General features: G+C 45.3%; 1 protein-coding gene across 3 annotated transcripts in view; it reads left to right on the top strand.

The window, feature by feature from the left end:
- LOC129841328 (catenin alpha-2) overlaps positions 1–25,823 on the top strand; it is a 697,172-nt gene that overhangs the window by 209,360 nt on the left and 461,989 nt on the right. For all 3 annotated transcript variants that reach the window (XM_055909550.1, XM_055909553.1, XM_055909551.1), the window contains exon 7: positions 13,859–14,062. In XM_055909550.1, the coding sequence (XP_055765525.1) occupies positions 13,859–14,062 (204 nt within the window). The remainder of the gene's footprint in view (positions 1–13,858; positions 14,063–25,823) is intronic.

Here is a 25,823-nt window from a genome sequence, read left to right as displayed (position 1 = left end):
GGTGAGCACATGTGACATAGGCCTAGATGACGTTCTCAATGGCCCAAAGTGGGGTCGAAGTAGGACCCAGCAAATGGTCTGAGGTGATCATAGCACTGCCTGGATCCTGATGTGATGGACAGTGGCGAGAGGGGAAATATGAGACTCGGGCTGACATACTTACACACTATCTTAGGCCATATTTGATCATCTACCACCTTTAAAGCACCAATGTCCTTTTTTTACCTTTGTCTTTTATTCAACATTTTACAATGTGATTTCAAACATTTTAGAACACCTACTCATTCAAGGGTTTTTCTTGGTTTTGCTATTTTCTACATTGTAGAGTAATAGTGAAGACATTAAAACTATGAAATAACACATATGGAATCATGTTGTAACCAAAAAAGTGTTTAACAAATTACATTTACATTACATTTAAGTCATTTAGCAGACGCTCTTGTCCAGAGCGACTTACAAATCAGAATATATTTTATATTTGATATTCTTCTATTAGCCACCCTTTTCCCTGATGGCAGCTTTACACACTCTTGGCATTCTCTCAATCAGCTTCACCCACCTGTAATGCTTTACCAACAGTCTTGAAGGAGTTCCCACATATGCTGAGCACTTGTTGGCTGCTTTTCCTTAACTCTGCGGTCCGACTCATCCCAAACCATCTCAATTTGGTTGAGGTCGGGGATTGTGGCGGCCAGGTCATCTGATGCAGCATTTCATCACTCTCTTTCTTGGTAAAATAGCGCTAACACAGCCTGGAGGTGTGTTGGGTCATTGTCCTGTTGAAAACAAATGATAGTCCCACTAAGCCCAAACCAGATGGGATGGCGTATTGCTGCAGAGTGTCACCAGCAAAGCACCACCACACCATAACACCTCCTCCTCCATGATTTACAGTGGGAAATACACATGCAGAGACCATCTGTTCACTCACACCGCGTCTCACAAAGACACGGCGTTTGGAACCAAAAATCTCCAATTTGGACTCCAGACCAAAGGACCAATTTCCAACGGTCTAATGTCTATCGCTCGTGTTTCTTGGCCTGTGTTTCTTATTGGTGTCCTTTAGTAGTGGATTCTTTGCAGCAATTCGACCTTGAAGTTCTCATTCACACAGTCTTCTCTGAACGGTTGATGTTGAGATGTGTCTGTTACTTGAACTCTGTGAAGCATTTATTTGGGCTGCAATTTTTGAGGCTGATGAATCTAATGACCTTATCCTCTGCAGCAGAGGTAACTCTGGGTCTTCCATTCCTGTGGCGGTCCTCATGAGAGCCAGTTTCATTCATTCTAAGACTGCACTTGAATAAACTTTTAAAGTTCTTGAAATGTTCCATATTCACTGACCTGCATGTCTTAACAACTTCTTATGGCTGCAAGGGGCAGTATTGAGTAGCCAGATAAAATATGCCCATTTCAAACGGCCTCGTACTCAATTCTTGCTCGTACAATATGCATATTATTATTACTATTGGATAGATAGATAGTTTCTAAAACCGTTTGAATTATTTCTCTGAGTGAAACAGAACTCATTCTGCAGCACATTTCCTGACCAGGAAGTGGAATGTCTGAAATCGATGCTCTGTTCAACTTCCTGCCTATACATGGGCATGAAACGTAAGAGTCTACGTACACTTCATAGACCTTCCCCTGGTTGTCAAGAGGCTGTGAGAGATGAAATTTTGTGTTCATCTTGTTCTGAATTGGAATACAAGCTCTTTGTATGACGTGTCCCTCATTTCCGGTACTCTTGGCAGCGCCAGTTGGACAGTGGGATTGCTTTCTGTTTAGCTGCCGTTATGGACGACTACTATCTCCGGTTCGGATTTTATTTGATACATGTGACCATATCATCGTAAAGTATGTTTTTTCAATATAGTTTAATCAGATTATTGAATTTTTTTCGGGAGTTTTGCCGTGTTCCGTTCTCTGACTTTGTTGACGTTGGAGAGATCCGTGCCACTTGGCAAGTGCCCATGCTAAATGATGAGGGAAATTTGCTGTTCCAGATCCAAACAACGACTGTTCTGGACAAAGGACACCTTGTCCAACATTCTGACGGAAGATCACCAAAAGTAAGAAACATTTTATGAAGCTATTTCTAATATCTGTCGTGCATGTGAACTGGTCGTCGGCGTCCAAGTGTTTCTGGCTATTGTGGCTACGCTAATATAACGCTACATTTTGTTTTCGCTGTAAAACATTTAATAAATCGGAAATATTGTCTGGAATCACAAGATGCCTGTCTTTCAATTGCTGTACACTATGTATTTTTTAGAAATGTTTTATGATGAGTAATTAGGTATTTCACGTTGGTGTCTGTAAATATTATGGCTGCTTTCGGTGCAATTTCTGATTGTAGCTGAAATGTAAACTATGATTTATACCTGAAATATGCACATTTTTCGAACAAACATATGCTATACAATAAATATGTTATCAGACTGTCATCTGATGAAGTTGTTTCTTGGTTAGTGGCTATTTATATCTTTATTTTGTCGAATTTGTGATAGCTACTGATGGAGTAAAAAACTGTTATAGTAAAAAAAGTGGTGTCTTTTGCTAACGTGGTTAGCTAATAGGTTTACATATTTTGTCTTCCCTGTAAAACATTTTAAAAATCGGACATGTTGGCTGGATTCACAAGATGTGTACCTTTCATATGCTGTATTGGACTTGTTAATGTGTGAAAGTTAAATATTTAAAAAAATATATCTTTTGAATTTCGCGCCCTGCACTTTGAGCTGGCTGTTGTCATAAGTGTACCGACGTCGGGCTTGCACGCCAAACAGGTTAAAGTAATGATGGACTGTCATTTCTCTTTGCTTATTTGAGCTGTTCTTGCCATAATATGGACTTGGTCTTTTACCAAATAGGACTATCTTCTGTATACCCCCCTTCCTTGTCACAACCCAACTGATTGGCTCAAATGCATTAAGAAGGAAAGAAATTCCACAAATTAACTTTTTAAGAAGGCGAACCTGTTAATTGAAATGCATTCCAGGTGACTACATCATGAAGCTGGTTGAGAGAATGCCAAGAGCTGTCATTAAGGCAAAAGGTGGCTATTTGAAGAATCTCAAATATGAATTATATATTTGGATTTGTTTAACCCTTTGTTGGTTACTACATGATTCCATATGTGTTATTTCATAGTTTTGATGTGTTCACTATTATTCTACCTCATATCTTTCAATAGCCAGGGATATGGATCTCAATGGGTCTCACCTGGTTAAATAGCCTAAATGATTAATAACCGTCTGACCTTCACCGTGGTCCATTTCTAAACAGGAAGTCATGTTATTTATCGCTATCACTGGGGACATACTCTCATTGAGTCAGACAACATTCAACTCTTCCTCTCTGCCTTGTAGCGTCTCTCCATGTGACCAGCATCATATAAGGGTTATGTTTTGACAGTTTGCTCCAACCTGTTGCTATGGTCTTTCGCTGTCTTACTCCATTCTTTGATTAGGCTTAAACGTCTCATGGGAACTATTCCTATCTATATCACCATATCCAACCAGAGAACATATGTGACAAAAGTGAATCAAATAAAATGTTATTTGTCACCTGCTTCGTAAACAACAGGTGTAGACTGACTGTGAAATGCTTACTTACGGGGGGCCCTTTTCCAACAATGCAGAGTTAAAGATAAAACATGATAAAAGAAATAGTGACAAGAGGAATAAATACACAGTGAATAACGAATAACAATAACGAGTAAAAAATAACATGACTGTATACAGGGAGTACCTGTACCGAGTCGATGTGCAGGAGTACGAGATAATTGAGGTAGCTATGTACTGTACTGTACATATAGGTAAGGGTAAAGTAAATAGGCAACAGGATAGATATTAGACTGAGCTGTAGTATGTGGGCAGTAGCAGCAGTGTACTGTGTGTGTGTGTGTGTGGCTTGAGTATGCGTGTGTGCGCAGGTTATGTGTGAGTGTATGTAGCGTGTGTGTGTGTGTTGGGGTGTCAGTGTAAGTATGTGTGGGTAGAGTTAAGTGTGTGCATAGTCAATGCAATACTTTTATTTCAAAAACATTTTTTACCCCTTTTTCTCCCCAATTGGTAGTTACATTCTTGTCCCATCGCTGCAACTCCCGTATGGACTCGGGCGAGGCGAAGGTCAAGAGCCATGTGTCCTCCGAAACACGACCCTGCCAAGCCGCACTGCTTCTTGACACACTGCTCGCTTAACCCGGATGCCAGCTGCACCAATGTGTCGGAGAAAACACTGCACAGCCGCCACAAGGAGTCGCTAAAACGCGATGGGACAAGGACATCCCAGCCGGCCAAACCCACCCCTAACCCAGACGACGCTGGGCCAGTCACGACCGACTGCGACACAGCCCGGGATCAAACCCTGATCTCTAGTGATCCCTTTAGCACCACAATGCTGTGCCTTAGACCGCTGCGCCACTCGGGAGGCCTTGATTAGGTATTTCGAGGTCTTATGGCTTGGAGGTAGAAGCTGTTCAAGGTCCTGTTAGTTCCAGACTTGCTGCACTGGTAACGTTTGCAGTGCGGTAAGCAGAGAGAACAGTCTATGGCTTGGGTGTCTGGAATCTTTGACAATTTTTGTGCCTTACTCTGACACCGCCTGGTATAGAAGTCCTGGATGGCAAGGAGCTCGGCCTTAGTGATGTACTGGGCTGTACTCACTACCCTATGTTACACCTTGCGTTCGGGTGCCTTGCAATTGCCATACCAAGTGTTTATGCAGCCAGTCAACATGCTCTCAATGGTGCAGCTGGATAACTTTTTGAGGATCTGAGGGCCCATGCCAAGTCTTTTCAGCCTCCTGAGGGGTAAGAGGCCCTTGTGCCCTCTTCACAACTGTGTGGGTGTGTGTGGACTATGTTATTTCCTTAGTGATGTGGACACAGAGGAACTTGCTCTCGACCCACTCCACTACAGCCCCATCGTTGTGGGTGGGGGCGTGTTCACCCCCTCCATTTCCTGAAGTCCACGATCAGCTCTTTTGTCTGTGCTGACGTTGAGGGAGAGGTTGATGAAAGCTGTGAACGAGGACTAAATTGACACTGGAGAGGTGCTAGGAGAATGGATTCAACCGTCACCAATTCTTGTTAAAGGGCCCTGGGCCTTTGTCAAAACGGTATGCTGCACCCCCTCCCAACTCTCTCTCCATCTCTCTCTCTCTCTCCCCACCATTCCCCCCTTTCCCAATCACAACAAACTGACACCCTGCTCGGAATAACAACAAAGTCGATTCCTCGGGGGAACGCTCTCCTTTTATCATCCATCTTGTAAAGAACATATCATCTTCAGCTGTCCCCCCCGAACCCCCCCCCCCCCCCCCAAAAGACTTTTCCTCCGGGATGTGAGATCCCCTCCAGGTTATTGTGGCTTTGCTGTACTCCCTTTTGTCTTCTTAAATCAAGGTGTCCCAGTCTCCATGGTCCCATCTAATCCCTTTGCCAAATAGCAATGCAGGCTGCTTTTTATTCATTTCCTTTACCGTTTCTTGTAAGCATATGTCACTTTGAGCCTTAGTATAGGTACACTTTTAGAAAAAAGATGCTATCTAGAATCTGAAAGGGTTCTTCGGCTGTCTCCATAGGGGAACCCTTTGGAAATGTTTTTTGGTTCCAGGTAGAACCCTTTCCCCAGATCATCACTGGTGGCTTCTTGCTGTGGATCATCACTGGAGTGAGGAGACTGGTACGTGGAGCTGCCACAGGGCTCACCAGGCTGGGGAGACATACAGGAGACCTGGTTCTGGCAGCAGGCACATGACTCACCAGGCTGGGGAGACATACTGGAGGCTTGGTTCTTGGCGGAGGTACCGGATACACTGAGCCGTGGAGGCGCACTGGAGGTCTCGAGCGTAGAGCCTGCACAACCCGTCCTGGCTGGATGGTTATCTTCGCCCGGCAAAAGCGGGGCGTTGGCACAGGATGCACTGGGCTCTACAGACGCACCGGAGACACAGTGCGCAGAGACGCACTGAAGACCAGGCGCGCTGAGCCGGTACCATCTGTCCTGGCTGGATGCTCACCCTAGCCCGGCAGATACGAGGAGCTGGGATGTAGCGCAACGGGCTATGAGAGCGAACCAGAGACACCGTGGCTTAAGGACAACAAAGTCAAGGTATTGCAGTGGCCATCACAAAGCTTTGACCTCAATCCTATAGAGAATTTGTGGGCAGAACTGAAAAACCCAGTTACACCAGCTCTGTCAGGAGGAATGGGTCAAAATGCACCCAACTTATTGTGGTAAGCTTGTGGAAGGCTACCCGAAACATTTGACCCAAGTTTAAAAACTGTATGGCAATGCTACCAAATACTAATTGAGTGTATGTAAACTTCTGACCCACTGGGAATGTAATGAAAGAAATAAAATCTGAAATAAATCATTCTCTCTACTATTATTCTGACATTTCACATTCTTAAAATAAAGTGGTGATCCTAACTGACCAAAGACAGGGAATTTTTACTAGGATGTATTTGGCTAAGGTGCATGTACACGTCCGACTTCAACTGTATCAATATGTCAATGTCTGTGTTTTAAACATCCCCAATTCTGTTCTCTATACAAAGATATGTGGATTTAGCCAAGGATAGGGAGCCACAGATACATATATTACCCCTTCTCCTCTTGTGCATCTCGACTAGATATTACCAGCCAACTGTTGCAGAAGAGCTGATAAGAGGCAACTTGACTAATGGTATTGTTTCTGTTTGGCAGGAGTGAAAGGGCCCCTATTTTCCACCTGAATCGAGTAATCTGCAGCTAAACAGCACTATTCACATCGACCGGCAAAGTAGTAATCGTCCAAGTGACTTATCTCGAGAGAGAGCGTGAATGAAAAAAGAGAGAGACAAAACATAAACTACAATCAAGAAGGCTAACATACTGATAATCCTGGGAGGAAATCACAGATAAACTTGCAATTTCCGCCACGGCACTCCACAGTCCTTTTCTGTGGCTCCCTAAAAATAGCAGCTAGGCCACTATCGGAAAGATCAGGCTGTGTCTATGGCTGGGGGAGTGTGCGTGTGTCTGTGTAATTTTCATGTTTGTGTGGATGCACACGTGTTTGTGTGTGAGTGTGTGTGTGTGTGTTTGTGTGTGATCTGGTGTGTGTGTGTGTGTGTTTGTGTGTGATCTGGTGTGTGTGTGTGTGTGTGTGTGTGTTTGTGTGTGATCTGGTGTGTGTGTGTGTGTGTGTGTGTGTGTGTGTGTGTGTGTGTGTGTGTAGCGGCGGTAAAGCACAGCACAGAAGCCCTGGATGAGTCAGCAAAAAGAGCACAGTGTTCTCTCAACAGTCTAAATTGATGTACGACATGGTCGTCCGTGGGTGGGTTGGAAGCCAGGGGTGCGAATTCCATTACACCTTGGTAAAGAAAGAGAGAAAAGGAGAGAAAGGAGAAATAAAAATGTGAGAAAAGAGGAGGAGAGGGTGAAATAGGCAACAGGTCCGGGCTCCGCGTGGGCGAGACACACACGCGCATATACACGCACAAACAAACACACACACACACACCTCTCAACATGTAGCTCGTGCTTTGGGCAGTGGTCTCTGTAGCATGCCATTTTTTGTCCCAGCGTGGAGGTGATTACAGTTCGAAACACACAAGCCCTGTTGTGACTCAGTGTAAACAGGTTGACGCGTCCCGACACTCAGTGTGGGTATGCGTCCCAAATGGCGCCCTATTCCCTACATAGTGCTACTATGGACCATGGTCAAAGTAGTGCACTATGTAGGGGAAAGGGCACCATTTAGGGTGGATTTGTGGATGGACACACTGTGCAAAGAAGTGGACAAGTTTCCTCCTAGATTTCCTTTTCAATTTGTGTCTAGCCATTTCTCCTTGGTTGTTTGTGTCGGCTATGATATGTCCTCCAGACTATTTGTTGTGTTGTTGGGTTTAGTTATCGACCAGATATCTTCCTTCCTTTGCCACGTCAATAGCCATCGTAGCAAAATTTGAAATGGTGTTTTTTACATTGGATAAAAGTCCAGACTCAAAGCTACAAAGTGGTACATCATACACTACAGTTGAGGGACAATGGGAAAGTAGTTTTGCTTTGAAAGTTGATAAACCTTTGAGAAAATGACCTTTGAATATTTGGTCTACTATTGGAGAGCCCTAATTCGTCTACACCCATTCAGCATCATTCATACCCTCTAAAGCTTTAGCCCCACCCATCTCTTTAAGGGTTGATCCCAATGTACTAACAGCAGTCAAGCACCCAAGCTAACTTGCTAGCTACTTCCAGACATCTAAGTGAGAGAGAACAGCTCACTGAACATTACTGGCCTAGCAGAGCTGGTTAGGCTGTTATGTTATCCAGGGCATTGGTGACTGTAACTGTGCTGTCCGTTAGTAAATTGGTTGTCCATTAGTAAATCCCGAGCGTTTCGCGTTCAGAGCGCACGCTGGACGCTCTGGCCGATGAGTAGGGTTGAGCCGAACGTTCTAACCTCAAAACGGCAGTCCAGCACCCAAACTAACTGGCTAACTTGGTAGCTACTTCCAGACACATAATGATAGAACACCCCACTCGGACCTTTGTCCTCGCCCTAACAGAGCTGGTTAGGCTGTTTTCATATTATCCAGTGCGTTGGTGACTGGGATTCTGGCAACAATTTAATTACTCTATTTTTGCAATTGTTTACTGACACCGGCCGTATTCAACGGGTGTTGAGCGTTCGTAAATTCATCAGTTATTCTGCGCTCTGTGGCACACGAGAGTGCTCTGAAATCGGAGTAGATGACCAGACTGAATTTACGAACGCGCCCGAAATGGTTACTTGCATAGTGGAGTATTTTGTTTAGCTAGCTAACTAGGTAAACACTGAAGCATAATCCCATGACGTTACTACCCTGCACGGATCTACAGGTAGCTAACCAACCAGGTTCTATGTTAGCAAGCTAACATTAGGCTATAACTAGCCAAGTAAATGGCTCTTTCTGTCAACATTAGAAACGTGTGATATGTGAAACCTTTATTTATAGGTTAAATAAGGGCCAGAATAATAGTAGAGAGAATGATTGATTTCAGCTTTTATTTCTTTCAGCTTTTTATTTCTTTCAAAACCAAAGTACCTTCATCTCTAGGAGGCAGAACGTGTCTCCTTCTTGAGCGGTACGACGGCTGCGTGGTCCCATGGTGTTTATACTTTCGTACTATTGTTTGTACAGATGAACGTGGTACCGTCAGGTGTTTGGAAATTGCTCCCAAGGATGAACCAGACTTGTGGAGGTCTACAATTTCTTTTCTGAGGTTCCCATGATCCCATGATTCTGAGGTTCCCATGATTTCTGAGGTTCCCGTTCCCATGATGTCAAGCAAAGAGGCACTGACTTTGAAGGTAGGCCTTGAAATACATCCACAGGTACACCTCCTATTGACTCAAATGATGTCAATCAGAAGCTTCTAAAGGCATGACATCATTTTCTGGAATTTTCCAAGCTGTTTAAAGGCCCAGTCAACTTAGTGTATGTAAACTTCTGACCCACTGGAATTGTGATACAGTGAATTATAAGTGAAATAATCTGTCTGTTAACAATTGTTGGAAAAATGACTTGTGTCATGCACAAAGTAGATGTCCTAACCGACTTGCCAAAACTATAGTTTGTTAACAAGAAATGTGTGGAGTGGTTTGAAAAACAAGTTTCAATGACTCCAACCTAAGTGTATGTAAACCTCCGACTTCCACTGTATGATGATCAAGAGTACTTCAGTTCCCGGAATACTTAAGATGAACATAGACACAGTCACAATATACAAGTTGATCCTGCAATATCTGAGTGCACATAAACTGAATAATGCCTGACTAGTGTAACTCAGACACATTTTTTTAGTATTTCACCTGGTCTGTTGAAGTTGAAACACCTCAGTGAAAACAACACTTTGACATATCCTAATTGGAAGGTAGCTATTGTATGTATTTATTTCTTCCGCATGGTCTTAACTGGATACTTTTAATTAGGATTTTGGCAATGGTAGTTGAAGGTAGTTTCGCGAGCCAATCCTGACTAGCATTAGCACAATGACTGGAAGTCTATGGGATCTACTAGCACGCTAACATATAAGTACCTATAGACTTCCAGTCATTGCCCTAACACTAGTTAGCACTGGCTTGTGAAACTACCTCTAACTTCCTTTAAAACTGAATACAGACACATAAAAATGACATCCACAAGTTCATCTGACTCTGTGGAAGTAGATAAAGGACCCCTTTGCCTTTTAAACTAGAACACAAACTGCTATACAGACTTCAACTGTCAAATGTAACTGATAAAATGAGTCCCTCGGGGAATCAGGGATTCAGTGTTTGGGTTTCTGAGGCGCCAACCAGTGAATGTGAATGTAGGCCAGGGCTTGTAGGAGGCAGGGTAGTGTTAGAGGTACCTGAGAGAGTGTCATCGGTAATATGAACAGAGGCACTACTGTCCTGCTGTCTCACGAGTCCTTTCTCTCTCCCCTCTTTTACTCTGACTCAGACCCTCTTTCTCTTTATCCTCTTCACTCTCTTTCTTTCTTTCTCTCTCTCTCTCTCTTTCCCTCATTCTCTCTCTGTCTTTATTCATCTCATCCCCCTCGCTGTGGCTGAATTCCTCCCATATTCTCACTCTCTCTCCCTGCCTGTCTTTCTTATGCATGGTTTGACAAACAGCCCGTCACCCTGCCCCCAGGATTAGAGACCCGAGTGGAGCATGAACGTAGCTCACTGGCCAGGCTCTGAACGCAACTCACTTTTGCCATTCACTTGCTTCGGCTATTACTTCCCCAAAACCAGACATTTTAGTTGTGTTATGTATGCTAAGGCAAGGCGCTACTGCTGACTGCATTTTGGGGGCTATTTTATTTTATTATTTTTTTTGTTTATTTACAAATCAGAACCATCTGATGTCATGTAGCTTAGCTTCATGGGCGGCAGGCTACGGCGGCGGCCTCTGCTGAACCCTGATGCGAGCGGTGAGAGAGACCGACTTCAACCTAAATCGCTTCTGTAAATATTCTGCGCCCGAACAAGGGTAGCAGAGCGGTCCCACGTCGTGCAACACTGAAACGTAAGAAAGACAATACGCCTCTGATTGCAGCCAGTTTCATCCAGGCCTTATCTAGCTCTACTGATGCTGGGCATTCCCATTCTTCCCTCCATCCCCCTCTCTCCCACATTGAAGAAAACGAGATAAGGCAAACTTTAAGGAATGCCTGCATTACCAGAATGCATGCCGTCGCCTTTTTCGCGCGGCTAGCATTTTTGTTCGATACAAACAATAGAAAACGCAACCATCTAGCCCCATTCTTAAGGCTCACTGTCATTGTAATGTCCTCCCGAAGCCAATGGATTGTGCTTACCAAGCCTGCGAAGCCGGAGACTCGTAATAAGATACAAGATGAGATGACATTAAGGCAGAGAAAACAGTGATAATTATGGAGCATTATGGGCAGGATGGAGATGGATATGACTCTGACTCTCGACACGCCATGTCTAGTACCATCTGTGTTGTTGCTCTCGTTCTCGCACACACAGACCAGTGGCCTGGAATGGGTGTTTCGCTCATAGGGCCGGGTTGCCACTTCGGGGTTTCAGACAAAGCCATCAGCTCGATGTCTCTCTGTCTGTGTGCGTGTGGAAGTCGCTCCGGATAAGAGAGTCTGCTAAATGGCTAAAATGTCAATGTTAAATGGGTGTGTGCTCTGTGTCTCCCGTCAATGTGATAGCACCCTGCTGTTCTTTTAGATTAGGCTTCAGCTAGACTAGACATTGTGGCTAACTCGCTTTGTGGAAAATAGATGCCGTCGAGCTGCGACCGGAACAAATTAGGCCCTCGCTAAACAGTTGAAGACGGTAGTCATTGAAGGCACCGTATTTTGGTTTTCAACTATGCCCGATTCGAACTGTTTTCAACCATAATGCGCAGTACAACCGATATAAACACACACACATACACACACACACACACACCCCTAAGGAATTTCGGCACCTCTTTACTAATAAACGCTGCCTACCCGGCGTGGCTTCTCCCTCTTAAAAACTCCACCGCACCACAAACTGCTGCCGAATGGGATATTGAAATTGTACGGCCGTAAAACGTAATACCTTCTCCATCAAAATGGTAATTTTTGTTCTTACCTGCTGTACAGATCATAAAAAAGTATATTTTGCGGCTACTTCCAATAATAAAAGCCGGGGCCCTTGTGTCTCCTCACTCTGTGCTTAAAGGCCCCATAAAGCAGGCGGGGAGGGGGTGTAAGGGTCTGGTCTTAGGACCCTGAAGCCAAGCTTGAAGGTGACCTTTCCTCCACTCTCAGCCTCTGGCTTTACCACCTAGTACTGACAGATTGCACTGAGCCATCTGCTATCACTGCCAAATGTGTTTGCTAGCTTTGTTACACTCTTTGTTACACTCCCTACCTGTAACTACCTCCTGCTGTTGTACCACTCTCTGTTTCTCTCATTCTTTCTATCTTTCTCCCTTCCTTTCTTTCTATCTATCTATCTTTCTTTCTTTCATTTTTTTTATCTCTTTCTCCCTGACAGAGAGTCGTTAATACATTGAAATGGGCTACTGCTGCCTGCTGTCGTACAAGTCCTCTCTATCCCCCTCTTTCTATTTGTCCCATATTCTGTCTTTTTCTGCTCTCTCTCTCTCTCTCTCTCTCTCTCTCTCTCTCTCTCCTCCTCTCTCTCTCTCTCTCTCTCTCTCCCTCTCTCTCTCTCTCCTCTCTCTCTCATCCCTCTCTCTCCTCTCTCTCTCCTCTTCCTCTCTCTTCCTCCTCCCTCTCTCTCTCTCTCTCTCTCTCTCTCCTCTCTCCTCCTCTCTCTCTCTCTCTCACTCTCTCTCTCTCTCTCTCTCTCCTCTCTCTCTCTCTCTCTCTCTCTCTCTCTCTCTCTCTCTCTCTCTCTCTCTCTCTCTCTCTCTCTCTCTCTCTCTCTCTCTCTCTCTCTCTCTCTCTCTCTCTCTCTCTCTCTCTCTCTCTCTCTCTCTCTCTCTCTCTCTCTCTCTCTCTCTCTCTCTCTCTCTCTCTCTCTCTCTCTCTCTCTCTCTCTCTCTCTCTCTCTCTCTCTGGGAGATGGTGGCCTTAGACATGGGTCAGTCGGATATTGTTAATATGTGTATTATTACAGTCATTATGAAGACCAGAAGGGTGTGTATGACTCTGCGTACCTCAGACATAAGCCTATGTTACCAACAATATATTTCAGCGACAACCTCTTCCAAAGAAACAGCTAAGATATTTTTTTTTTTATGTCACTCATGGTTGACAGCAGAAACATAACTTGAACTGACCTCTCTCTCTCTCTCTGTCTCTCTCTCATGTCTTTCTCAGATCTTTATGTGTTTCTTTTGTTTTCAAAAGTATTATATTTAGCACTAGTTAAATCTTCAACAAAAAGGGTCAGATGACAATTAGGGGAAAGAAAAAATAAATCTATTGAAGCTCCCTCTGAGGAGATCTGTGGTGCTCTCCATCCTGATTGCTTCAGGAAAGTCTGTGGTAAGAGGGAGAAAAATAGAAAAACACTGTTGAAACATTTTACAAACAGAAATAACCAAACCAACATTTGAATGGTTAAAGACATCTTGAATGTAGATTGAAGCTTTTCATGGGTGATTCTGGCGTGGAAATGCTAACGTGTATTTCCATGTGTTCATCATTCTTGTAAACGATCTAGCCCAACAGGGCTTACATAAAATTGGGTACGCAACACTTAACCTTTGGTTAATAAGATAAAGGAGTGATACGCTCTACTCTGAATACTAAACAGTCTCTTTGGGTACAAAGTTCTAAAGTGCAATAGCATTCAAAAGTTGACCTTTGGTTGGCCTGTTTCTGACCTCCCTCTATCCTTTCCTCCCGATCAGAACAAGATCATCCTGGACCCGCTGACGTTCAGCGAGGCGCGTTTCCGCCCCTCCCTGGAGGAGCGCCTGGAGAGCATCATCAGCGGCGCCGCCCTCATGGCCGACTCGTCCTGCACCCGCGACGACCGCCGCGAGCGCATCGTGGCTGAGTGCAACGCCGTCCGGCAGGCCCTGCAAGACCTGCTGAGCGAGTACATGAACAATGTGAGAACCCCTCAAAGAGGATTTTGGGTTTACTTCATATAAACACACACACCTTTCCTCAGATACACAAGCTGCTACAGTTTGTAACACTCATTTTCTCTCCCTTCTAAATCTTGTTAAAAATGTCACTACGCACGCACGCACGCACGCACACACACACACACACACACACACACACACACACACACACACACACACACACACACACACACACACACACACACACACACACACACACACACACACACACACACACACACACACACACCACAGCTCCACTCCACACATTGCCCCATCTATTCTTCTTTCAGCTCTAGACAATTCCCCACTCTCCCGTTTACCACTAACTTGCACCCTTCTCTAGTTTTACACTGTTGAAATCCATCCTCCTCTATTCTACAGTGTGATAGTGGACTGTAATGTGATGTGCACAGCGTGACACGAGAGACGAGAACGTCTTGTTGGCTCCCAGCATTATTCCTCCCTATAAATCTCCTCAGTCCATAACCCCCAACTGCAGAGCAGTTACCGACCCCCTGGTCGGGCCGTTAGATAACCCCCTAATGGCCTTGACTTTGGAGGTGAGTTACTGCAGTGAAGGAAGGCTGGCTGCAGCCACGGCGCATTCATGTGTTTCACTCACTGCACCAGGTTAGTGTGTGCTTTGCTGTGCTCAGCATCCATAGACTTCACTGCAACCAGAGCCAAAATGGGGGCTCTATCGTGTCATTTCGGCCTTGTGTTGGTTTGGCCTACAGGGCTTAGTTTTGTGACTGGGTGGCCATTTTGGATATATTAAGGGGGTCATGAATGAAGTTTCAGTGGTGGTGGTGGCCGTGGTGCAATTAGTTGTCAGTTATTACTTAAAGGGCCTTAGTCCTTGAGGAGGGTCCCTCTGAATTTTCTCTTTATGTCCTCCTCTTTCTCTCTCTCTCTCTCTGTCAGCTTTTGTAGTCATTAGCAGTAGCAGAGAGCTCGGGCTCAGAGGCTTTTGAATCCCTCGTTGATCCTAAATAGCTCATTAGCACTACCACCGTCCCCTGGGCCCAACTAGTGTGTTTACCAAAGCAATGGCCACCCACAATATCACAGTAGAAACACAGGCATGGGGGACAACAAATATGTGTTCTGAGTTGCCTCCATTCTATCTGTCACAGTTAGAAGGATAGTTCATGGGCGGCAGGTAGCCTAGTTGTTCGAGAGGCCAGCTAACAATCGGAGGGTTGCAAATTCAAATTCCGGGTCTGATGGGAAAAATTTGGCGGGAAGTGAGCTGGCAACCGGAGGGTTGCTGAAATCAAATCCTAGATGCCATCGCTTGCCGATGTGCCCTTGAGTAAGGCACTTACCCACCACAACAACTGCTCCACAGGTGCCAAAGTATGGCATGCTCCCTGTAGGTCTTTCGGGCGGGATTGCGATAAAGTGGAAGTCACATTTCCATTGGACCTCGTGTGTAATTTGACGAATGAGGTCATCTTAATTACACACTTCATTTTGATAGTCCCCTATAGTTGATTACAGATGTCTAGACGATCAATTCCAGCTCTTTTGATATGCCACAGCTTTTTAGGGTTACGGTTAAGGGTTACATTTCAGTTTAGCGCTAGAATAAGGGTTAGGTTAAACTAGGGTTAAGGCGAGGGTTAGGATTACTCGATAGTTAGTCAAAATGTTGTTGACAGTTAGTTGAACATCTACCAAATCACAAATAATCTATTTGGGACTATCCAAATAAACTGATACCAAAAAAAGGTGAGCTATAGCAAACAGACTCTGTGACAGAAAAGCTTTGATTTTGTGTTGTGGTGACGACAAGTTGCGTTTGAAACATATGCATATTTAATGCATTTCGCAATTTGTTTCATTTTTCACGTACTATTTTCACTGAATATAAATGATATCTGCGAGCGGGACAGCCCTCGGAAATAATTCAGACGCTTCTGAACAACTAAAAGATGAAGTATTTGATACATTTCACAAATTTAGCGTGGAACTGAAGGAATCGTCCAGTCCATTGTCCACACACCCCCCACTCTCCTACTCATAAGCTCCGGCACAGTTATGATTGAGGTTGCTCTACACTCGTTTGCCTAAACAGTAGGAAGATGTGGTAACATTTTGCTCTTTGTTTCTCTCTCGTCTGTGGTAGGATTGCCAGGAGCTCTTTTTAGTCACACAAGCCGTAGTCTTCCCAACCGAAACTCATCAAACTAATGAAGTTAAACAGCAACATTTTAGCTGAAGCTGCTTTTGCATCGAGAGGGATAGAGGGCATGTCAGTGTTCCATAAATGGAAGTTGAAACGTTAAATACAGCACATCTCTGACTGTTCAGTGTGTCCTGTTGTCTGGTAATGGTAATAGCTGTGGTATTGAAAGCTAGATAACAGCAGGTTCTCGTTCCTGGAGTATATTAAGGCTTCAGTCTCTTGTTTCCAGACATGCACAATCAAATGCTTAAACTATTTGAAAGAAATACAGGTACTATTTGTACCTAAGTCATGCTGTGAACGACGCAGAGAGCCAAAACGTAGAAGCGCAGACACAGTTATATATACATTGAGTCTAGGAAACATTAGTAGAACCTGTTATTTCCTTGATGTCACTTGTTAAATCCACTTCGATCAGTTTGAATGAAGGGGAGAAGAAAGAAGGATTTTAAGCCTTGAGACAATTGAGACATGGAGTGTGTGTGTGCCACTCAGAGGGTTAACGGGCAAGACAAAATATTGAAGTACCCTTGAACGGGGTATGGTAGTAGGTGCCAGGCACACCGGTTTAATTGTGTGAAGAACTACAACACAGCTAGGTTTTTCACGCTCAACAGTTTTCTTGTGTGTATCAAGAATTGTCCACCACCCAAAGGACATCCAGCCAATTTAACACAAATGTGGGAAGCATTGGAGTCAGCGTGAGCCAACATTCCTATTGGAACGCTTTTGACACCTTGCAGGGCCCATTCCCTGACGAATTGAGGCTGTTTTGAGGGCAAAAAGGGGTGCAACTCAAAACACACGATAATATAGACAAAACACACAATAAGAACAGATAAAACACACAATAATACCAGACAAAACACATAATAATACAGACAAAACACACAATAATACCAGACAAAACACACAATAATAACAGACAAAACACACAATAATAACAGACAAAACACACAATAATACCAGGCAAAACACATAATAATACAGACAAAACACACAATAATACCAGACAAAACACACAATAATACAGACAAACCACACAATAATACCAGACAAAACACATAATAATACAGACAAAACACACAATAATGCCAGGCAAAACACATAATAATACAGACAAAACACACAATAATACCAGACAAAACACACAATAATAACAGACAAAACACACAATAATAACAGACAAAACACACAATAATACCAGACAAAACATAAACAGATGACGGTACTAAGGAGCTGGGCTGTAAGATGTACACTACTACCATCAGTTCACATTGTGTTGTGACAGTTCACATTGTGCTGTGACAGTTCACATTGTGCTGTGACAGTTCACATTGTGTTTTGAAGCAATAAGCTTTGTCTAATATCCCCCCAGTTAGCTTCCAGACCAGTATGTTGAAGGCCTTACAGGGCCAGGCAAAACACACGTTAGATTAGCGTGGTGAGCATCCATCGATTATCACGCAGGGCCACTGCCAGAAGCACAATTGATACTGTAAAGGATCGATACAGAGTGGACTTGCCAATGGCTTAGTGGCCACAAATGACACCTGTTCCGCGGCCCATCGACTGCGAACCAAGAGAAGAGAGGAGCGAGGGAAGGAAGGAGAGCGTAAGCCATCACACAAAGGAGACTCGCAGGATTATATTCTTAAAGGCCTTCGTTTGAGTAAGCATCTCGAAAAAAGTACACTTCCTGGGAAAACTCTTAGTGCGCTACAGATGTAGGATCTTAATTTGAGCCACTTTGCTACAGCAGGAAAATAATTCAGCAGCGACAGGAAATGTGAATTATTATGTGGATTATAATTAATGGACATTTTGTAGTGGTTGATGTATTTTGACAAGGGAAAATCAAGTCTGAAATGTCTAAATGGAAATTACAAACTTCAGAAGCCATTTTAAACGTGCATTTCAGGATAGTTATCCTGTTACAGGGTGGTCAATTGAAGATCCTCCATCTGTATATAGAGTATAGGCTACCATTTCGGATGCACCCCAGAGTTGTATTTGTTCGTCCGTGGGCTCTGACAGACAGGTGGTTGATTGCAGTGCCCATTGATAGGTGATTGTGGGTAAACGGCAGTAAGCGTGAGAGCAAACACGGGTCAATAAAGTGGCGAGGTGGTCCCCTCTTCAAACACAACCTCTCGAGAGGGATTTGACAGGTCTTAAACGCCGCCGGTGAACCTCTGTCACTCGGACACTTGACCGTCTCTGTGGCAGGCATCTTCTTCCTGTGATTGGATGAGGGTGGTGCGGATTTCTAAATGGACAGTGTGGACGCGGTCACACTTGGAGGAGAGGGAGCTGTATGTGGCCTCTGAAATAGTCACTTAACACACTAAGAGAAGCAGTGATAAAGCAATATAGCCATATAGATCAGGGTGCTTCTCAACCTATGGTCTGTGGACTTCCACCTGTCCCTGGCATGTTGCTGAGTAGTCAACCAATGACTGAAAGATGTCCATAGGTTATTGGTCCAAAGACCAAATGTTACAGATTTTTTATAACACCCCAACTTTAGTAAAGTTTAGTGTACTAGTCTGAACACACTGAACACACTGTTAATATCATTACTTCCCACTCTCCCTGCTCCATTCACTCCAATAATCGTTGCAGACGCCTCCTTTTCCTCCCTTCTCAGAAACGTGGCTTCGGACTGCGGCGGTCCACAAGGCAAGGTTAATCAATGGCGGTAGTCAGCAATAAATTAGGTCCAAGTGACAGGCGAATGTCCATACCTGTCGGGCAGCGCTGCTGATCAGTGATTGGTGACAGCGGCCCGGAGCTCCCTGGCTGAATCATCAGTATCGTCTGAATTGGTTACAGACCGATCCGACAGGACCGATCTATCAATTGATCGGCAAGAGTAATGCATTGCCGGCTTGGGTCAAGGGGCAAGTTGAGAGCTAGGGCTTATGTCCGGTAGGTACGGGGGTGGATGTATAGGGATGGGGCCGGGGGCTCCATTGGGGCCCTGGGTGTGACTAGTAGACAGTAAACAGGATTTAGGGAGAGTTTAAGAGGGCTTTAATCATGCAGTTAGCGGGACGTGACACACCAAACGGACAGCCGTTTAGGGGAGATAGATGCCTTCCCGTTTGCACACACACAGGCAGACACACACACACACACCTCAGGGGGGTGACATGGAGAGAGCCTAATCAAGACCTGTGTGTTCTCCTCACGCACATAACACTGGGGAAATCCGTGTGTGTGCAGGTGTCTGCTATTGTAAAGCTACAGATGCCTCATCAGAGCATATTCACTCCCCTTTCAAACAACCAGTGTTTTAAGAGTGATGGAGTGAGTGGAGTAGGAGAGAGTGAGAGTGAGAGTGAGAGTGAGAACGAGAAAGAGAGAGAGAGAGAGAGAGAGAGAGAGACCCTTGAGGCAGGTAAAGCTGCAGAACACCGCCTGGCCCACGAGAAAGGATGGAGGGAGAGGAGGCATTAAAAAGAGAGAAGTTGATCAATACTTTTTAAGCAGGCACGAGCCCAGCTGGCCAGCGTGCTTGACTCCATTACACCTGGAGGTTCTTCGGGAGGAGGCAGGCAGCTGAGACAATGACAGTGCTCCTCTGTAAACCCTTTTCACTGGGTGGCCATCTTGTTAAAAATGTCCATTTTTGGCTTGCCCTCAGTCCATCTGTCCAGGCAAAGAATACAGCGCAGGATCTCTGAGCCAGCAGCAGTGTTCTCTCTGTCCTAATAACGCTGGCCATAATGGCAGGCATCAGCAAGCAGAAGCAGTTGTTGTCTGTTGTCTGAATCAAAGGACCTCGATTGTCTGTCTGGTCCACTCCAAGGTCTGGTCAGTGGAGCTCGACTGTTTGCTAATTCCCCTCGTGTTTACAGTACAATATCATCTCAATGACAGAACTACCTCCGTGTGCACGCACGCTCACGTACACAAACCCATCTGAGATTGATCGATTGCCTCCCTGTCCTGACTGTGACTCATCATCTGAGACGCGTGTGTGCGGTTGCGTGCGCGCGTGTGTGCGTGCGTGAAGGACACATAAGGAGCAATGGCTTGTAAATGGAGCTGAATAATACATGACTGGAAAGGGATTGAGCCTAATTGGGTGTGGAGGCACCTCCGAGCTGATCAAAGGGGATGGAAGGATCTGATGCATCTGACGTCCCAGACAATGGCCATCAAAGTGTCTGAGTGTGTATTTTCTCGGCGACTTGCATCTCAGTGCCCTCTCCAATCTGAGTGTCTACATCTTACCTGTTTCCTGTTGTTTTTGCTCCTGTAGTTTGTACCTGCAGTTTTGCTTTAATGGACCCGAACAGGGTGGTACAGATTGCTGCCTGCGTAGAGCTAACAACTGTCTAATCTTGCCCCCTCTGGTAATGGATAATGTCACAGGAACCCATCCACACCAACCTTCACCCCCACATTTGGGGCCTTCAGTATATCGACTCTGCTATATCTCATAGGCCAACACTGTATATCTCTTCTGCCTTGCCTGTTTGATGTCCCTCACAGCAAGAGCCCAACACAACCTCCCTCGAGGGAGCGCCTCGAATGATTGGGTAAAAACACTATAAGGTACTCCGTCTGGACTTTTTCGGCACAGACAAAAACAAATTCAAACTAAGGTCTGGACTTTTTCTCGATGTACCTTCGACATCCGAACGAAACAAAGTCACTAATGATCTGATGCTAGGATATGGCACATCCAGCAGGCTTTCAGAGTTGTTTTTAATCACCTCCCCCGAGACTTTGCGTCATTCATCAAGCTGTAGCTCTGGCTTTGTCGATGGCTCAGGTAGGATGACTTGCGTGAAAACAATGAGGATCCTACGGCAGTGGACGTGCTGATGACGTCTTTCCGTGTTGTTAGTCTCGTTCTCTTGAAGTCGTTCAGTGTGGCTGCAGGCAAGCACTCCCCGAGAGTTGCCTGGCCTGCTCCCACCTCGCTGCGATTCAGGAAATGGGCCGACTCGCGCCGAGCGCACGATGCGCCCGGCGGCTCAATTACAGGAGTTTGGGAAAGAGAAACGCAGCTTGACAAGTCGACGGGGCGGCAGGGGGTTGCGGGGGTCGCTGGGAAGTTTCCCGGGCTTTAGTTTTGCACCAGATGAGACAGTGGTGTGAGATGAGATGTTCAAATTACCTGCAACGTGTACTCTGCCTCACTCATGGACTCTCTCTCTCGGTTTCTCTCTCGGTCTCTCTCAATTTCTGTCTGTCTTTGTCTCCTTTTTTCTCTCCCCTCTGTCCCTCTCGTATTCTCTCTCTTCTCTTCTTCTTCCTCTGCGCCAGCCAGCCAGTGGTCGTCGTTTCTAGCTGGCTCATTAGACACAGCTCCCTCCTGCTCCTATGTCCTCCTCCTCACACTCTGCTGTCATCTACCCCCTCCTACAGTACCAAGCTTCTGATGAGGCTCCTGTCACACACACACGCACACTGTAAAACACTGCCATGGACACACACACTCACACACACTGTAAACACTGCCATGGACACACACACACACACACACACACACACACACACACACACACACACACACACACACACACACAGACACAGACACAGACACATGTGATAGCAAGCAAGCACACGCAAGCACACATACTCACACATGCACGCACGCACACACACACACACACACACACACACCCACTTTGTTATTATTGCTCCCACAGCCCATATTAACCTGTCAGGTTCTGCCATAGTTGCTAAACTGCCTCTCTAAGCGAGCGAGCATCAGCAATAGCTTGACACACCGCTTCAGGTAGCTAGACATGGAAAAATCGTATTAACGGCACACAATCAAGGCAGCATGCATTTCTCATAATTAAGGCGTTTCTGTCGGTCTATCACTTAGCATTAGCTGTAGCCCGCGTGATGCGAGGCCCACGTTTGCCTTGATACAGTCCTTTGCTTACGTTAGACACACACCAATGTTTGAGGATGAGCCACTGAAGAGCCGCCTGCAGCCAGCAGGAGAGCCGGATGCTGGCCACCAATCGCATACACTGAAACAGATATAGATTGCATTCAGATGTACCTTGAACGCAAGCATATTGAACGGTCATACGCCAGTTGTGCGTCAGCTTGTCTCTTCCCCCTTCTTTACAAGGCTTATTTGTTTTCCAGAGGATGACAATCTACATAACTCAATCCCCACCTCCCCCCATGTCGTTTTGCCCGACAAATGCTGGTGCATTCACGGCATAAACAAACCGACAAATACAAAACTGTAGGCTAATGACGCAGGCTGGGAGTGGTTTTTCCCTCTCTAAACTTCTCAAGACTGTTTGAGAGCTTGAGAGGTTGGTATAAACCTACACCGGATGGTGAAGCCCTTCTTTAGTGAAGAGCTACCTACCTTCTAATCAATGAACCTTATGGACACCAAATGGACATCCGTGAGCATCCTTTCTCGTTTGGTTATACACTACATAACCAAAAGTATGTGGACGCTTGCTCAGCCGCGAAGTACTAAGCCACACAAGCTAACAGAACGTGACCACCGAGTGCTAAAGCGCGTAGCACGTAAATACCGTGTGTCCTCGGTTACAACACCCACTACCGAGTTCCAAACTGCCTCTGGAAGCAACGTCAGCACAATAAACTATTCGTCAGGAGCTTCAGGAAGTGGGTTTCCGTGGCCGAGCAGCTGCAGACAAGCCTAATATCACCATGCGCAATGCCAATGCGTTGGCTTTTGGTGGTGTAAAGCTCGCCACCATTGGACTCTGGAGCAGTGGAAACACATTCTCTGGATTAATGAATCACGCTTCACCATCTGAAAGTCCCGGCGGACGAATCTGGGTTTTGGCGGATGCCAGGAGAACGCTATCACGGAGATAAAACATGTACATCATCTACATGCAGTATATATTTGTATTTATATCTATTGTGAGTTCTGAGGATGTGGTGTTCTCCTGATCTGCATTTGACAAGTGAATGCGTACAGTTCATTCTCAGGTCACGACAGCACATCTGACCTTAACGCTTTGACACGTACGAACACACGGGAGTGATCGTTGTATATCGGTCCGAGCAGAGTACGCTCAAACTGTTATGATTAGAACACTTATTTAGTACCGTCCAGTTACGATTGACGCAACAGTCAGCGTTTGACTGTTGCGTCAATCATAACTGGACGGTACAAAAAAAATCGGAAGTAATCCGAGATGGGTAGTTTGTGTGCGTTCCTTAGTTTTTTAGCGTCAACCAAAGATAAGAGGTTACAAGATGAGTTGGGTCTGTTTTGCAGTATGCAAGGGGGTGTGTCACCTACCATCATTCACTTCCGGAAATGTACTTGAAAGATGAGGGAGCCATCCTTCACCTCGTTTTGTGTTAAAACTGAAATAAAAGTGAAAGGTTAAAAGGTTGAAATAAAAAGTGAAATAAAAAATAAAAGGTGAAATAACATCTTTGGTCTTGATCATACGTTGCGTGATGTCAACAAACATGGCGCCACACATAACTGCCAATTAGCTTAGCATTAGCTCATAATCAGTACAACCTTCTACGGTGGAAATGACATAATATACAGAAACTATAATGATAAGGCATTAAGGCACTTACTTTGATAGGAATGCACACGTCCAAATGTATAATTAGTATGCAATGCGGGCGCCAGCTGGAAAATGTGCCAGGAAAAAAAATGTTTTGCTTGGGCTCTTGTCCGGCTCAGTAATGCCTCAAACGTAATTGTCCGTAACAGTGAAATGGGCTACTTCTATGTGAATTAAGGAGGAGACGGAACACACCTCAATTCAAAATTGTTGTTAGAAATTAAAACTTGTCCGAAAATAATTTCAATTTAACAAAGTTGAAACATAGCCTATAGATAATTAGCAAGCAGTGTGCCTTGGTTTGAGGGCAGCGTGGGTTAACTGTCCTGTTGTGTAAATAGTCACATCATGGAACAGTGAGTGCATTCTGACATGGAGCTCATAAAAACCGAAACTCATATGCTTGGTCAAACGTTGGAGATATTTGGAACTCACGAGTGAAAAGGTTCATAAACAGTATCCAATGTTTAATAGCCATTGACTTCAGGCTTAATCTTAAGGGCTTAGTATGATGACAGTGTCACTTTATGTCATATGCTTCAGTGTGGAACACGTCCCTACGGTGCCTGGTCTAAAGATATGTCATTTAGCCTTTGAGCAATATTTTAGGTTTGGGGCACTTTAAATTCTACCTAGGGACTCTCAGTAGAGTGGTAGAAGACTGCATTACGTTTTTGTAGAAGTTAATCCATAAGGACTACACAGGGCCTCGGGGCCAGAGTATCAGACTGCTGTTTGTTGGGTAATTCCCACTGTGTAACGATCTGTTCCCCAAAGGACCTACCTGTCACACTGCCCCCCCCCCCCAGCTCCCAAGCATCTTCTCTCATCGAATTGGAAGTGAAACCAGATGAATTATCGAGCTGCACTCTCCTCTCTTCACCGCGCCAAAGTTAAAAATAACTACTAGAGAGATGAAGAAGGAAGAATGGAGTGTCTGCCCTTACCTACCTCTTGACACTGATTCGAAGGTGAGAAAAAGGCATGGCCCTCGGAAGTCAGACGCTTAGAAGCCCATGGAAATCCAGATTGACAAAAGTAATAAACGTCTGGTTTGAAGAGGTGGGGGCGACGAAGAAGAACGACAACAACGCCTGCCGCGGCTGTTCGTGAGGTGTAATTGAAGCAAACAAATGGCCCAAAGTGTCACAGAGGTAAATAGTCAGTTTATTCCCTCCGTGTCTTTGCTTACAGCAAAGCAGTCGTCGTGTGAATGCGCTGGCGTGATGATAATAATACCACATTTTAGCACTTGGAGGTCGCCTAGGCTAGGTAATTAAATGCTCTCTCAAGCTTAGTGTCCTGTTCCCCCTCTCTCTCTTCCTCTCCTCCTCATCTTCCTCACTCGCTCCCTCCATTCGTCCTCCCGTCAGGACCTTCCCTTCTGTCACACTCAGCAACATGCGGCTCGTTGAACGTCCCACGCTGGGTGATAAATCACAGCGCTCCCCACAGCGTCCCGTGCCCCCCCCCCCCCCCTTCCATCTGTCAACACCCTAATGCGCCGCCACTGCCGCCACAAGCTGCACTCTCTCGTTTTGCGCCGAAAAAAAAAAAAACTGGTATTGCAAAGACTTAACTGCCACAGCAATCCATCGGCCCCCTAGTAGCCTCACGACCTCCGACTCAAAGGCACCATCTTGGAGGGTTAAGACGAGACGGTGAACTGGCTGACCTAAGAGTTGTTAATTCAAGAAAAGGGACTGTGTGGTTTCACTCTCGGCCCTCCGGGGCTCCACCGCTCCAGAGGTAGTCCTTCACCGCCCGTCTCCTCCCCAAGAAGAGAGGGAGACAGCTGGGGGAACTGACCCACAGTGATCACTGTCCTCCATCCAGGACAGCAGGACCACCTGCCCATGGAGAGCACAGACACCCAAACAGACCACAGAATGAAGCTCTCAGACTCACAAACAACTCTCAAGGTGTTCCTCAAGGTGTTCCTGTTTTTTCCCAACTCTGGCATCTGCCCCGGCAACCGTCATCCCTGAGAGCA

This window comes from Salvelinus fontinalis, chromosome 42, assembly GCF_029448725.1.
Source record: "Salvelinus fontinalis isolate EN_2023a chromosome 42, ASM2944872v1, whole genome shotgun sequence".
Lineage (NCBI taxonomy): Eukaryota > Metazoa > Chordata > Actinopteri > Salmoniformes > Salmonidae > Salvelinus > Salvelinus fontinalis.
The sequence above is the reverse complement of the archived record's forward strand: the minus strand, read 5'-3'. Positions and strand labels throughout refer to the sequence as shown.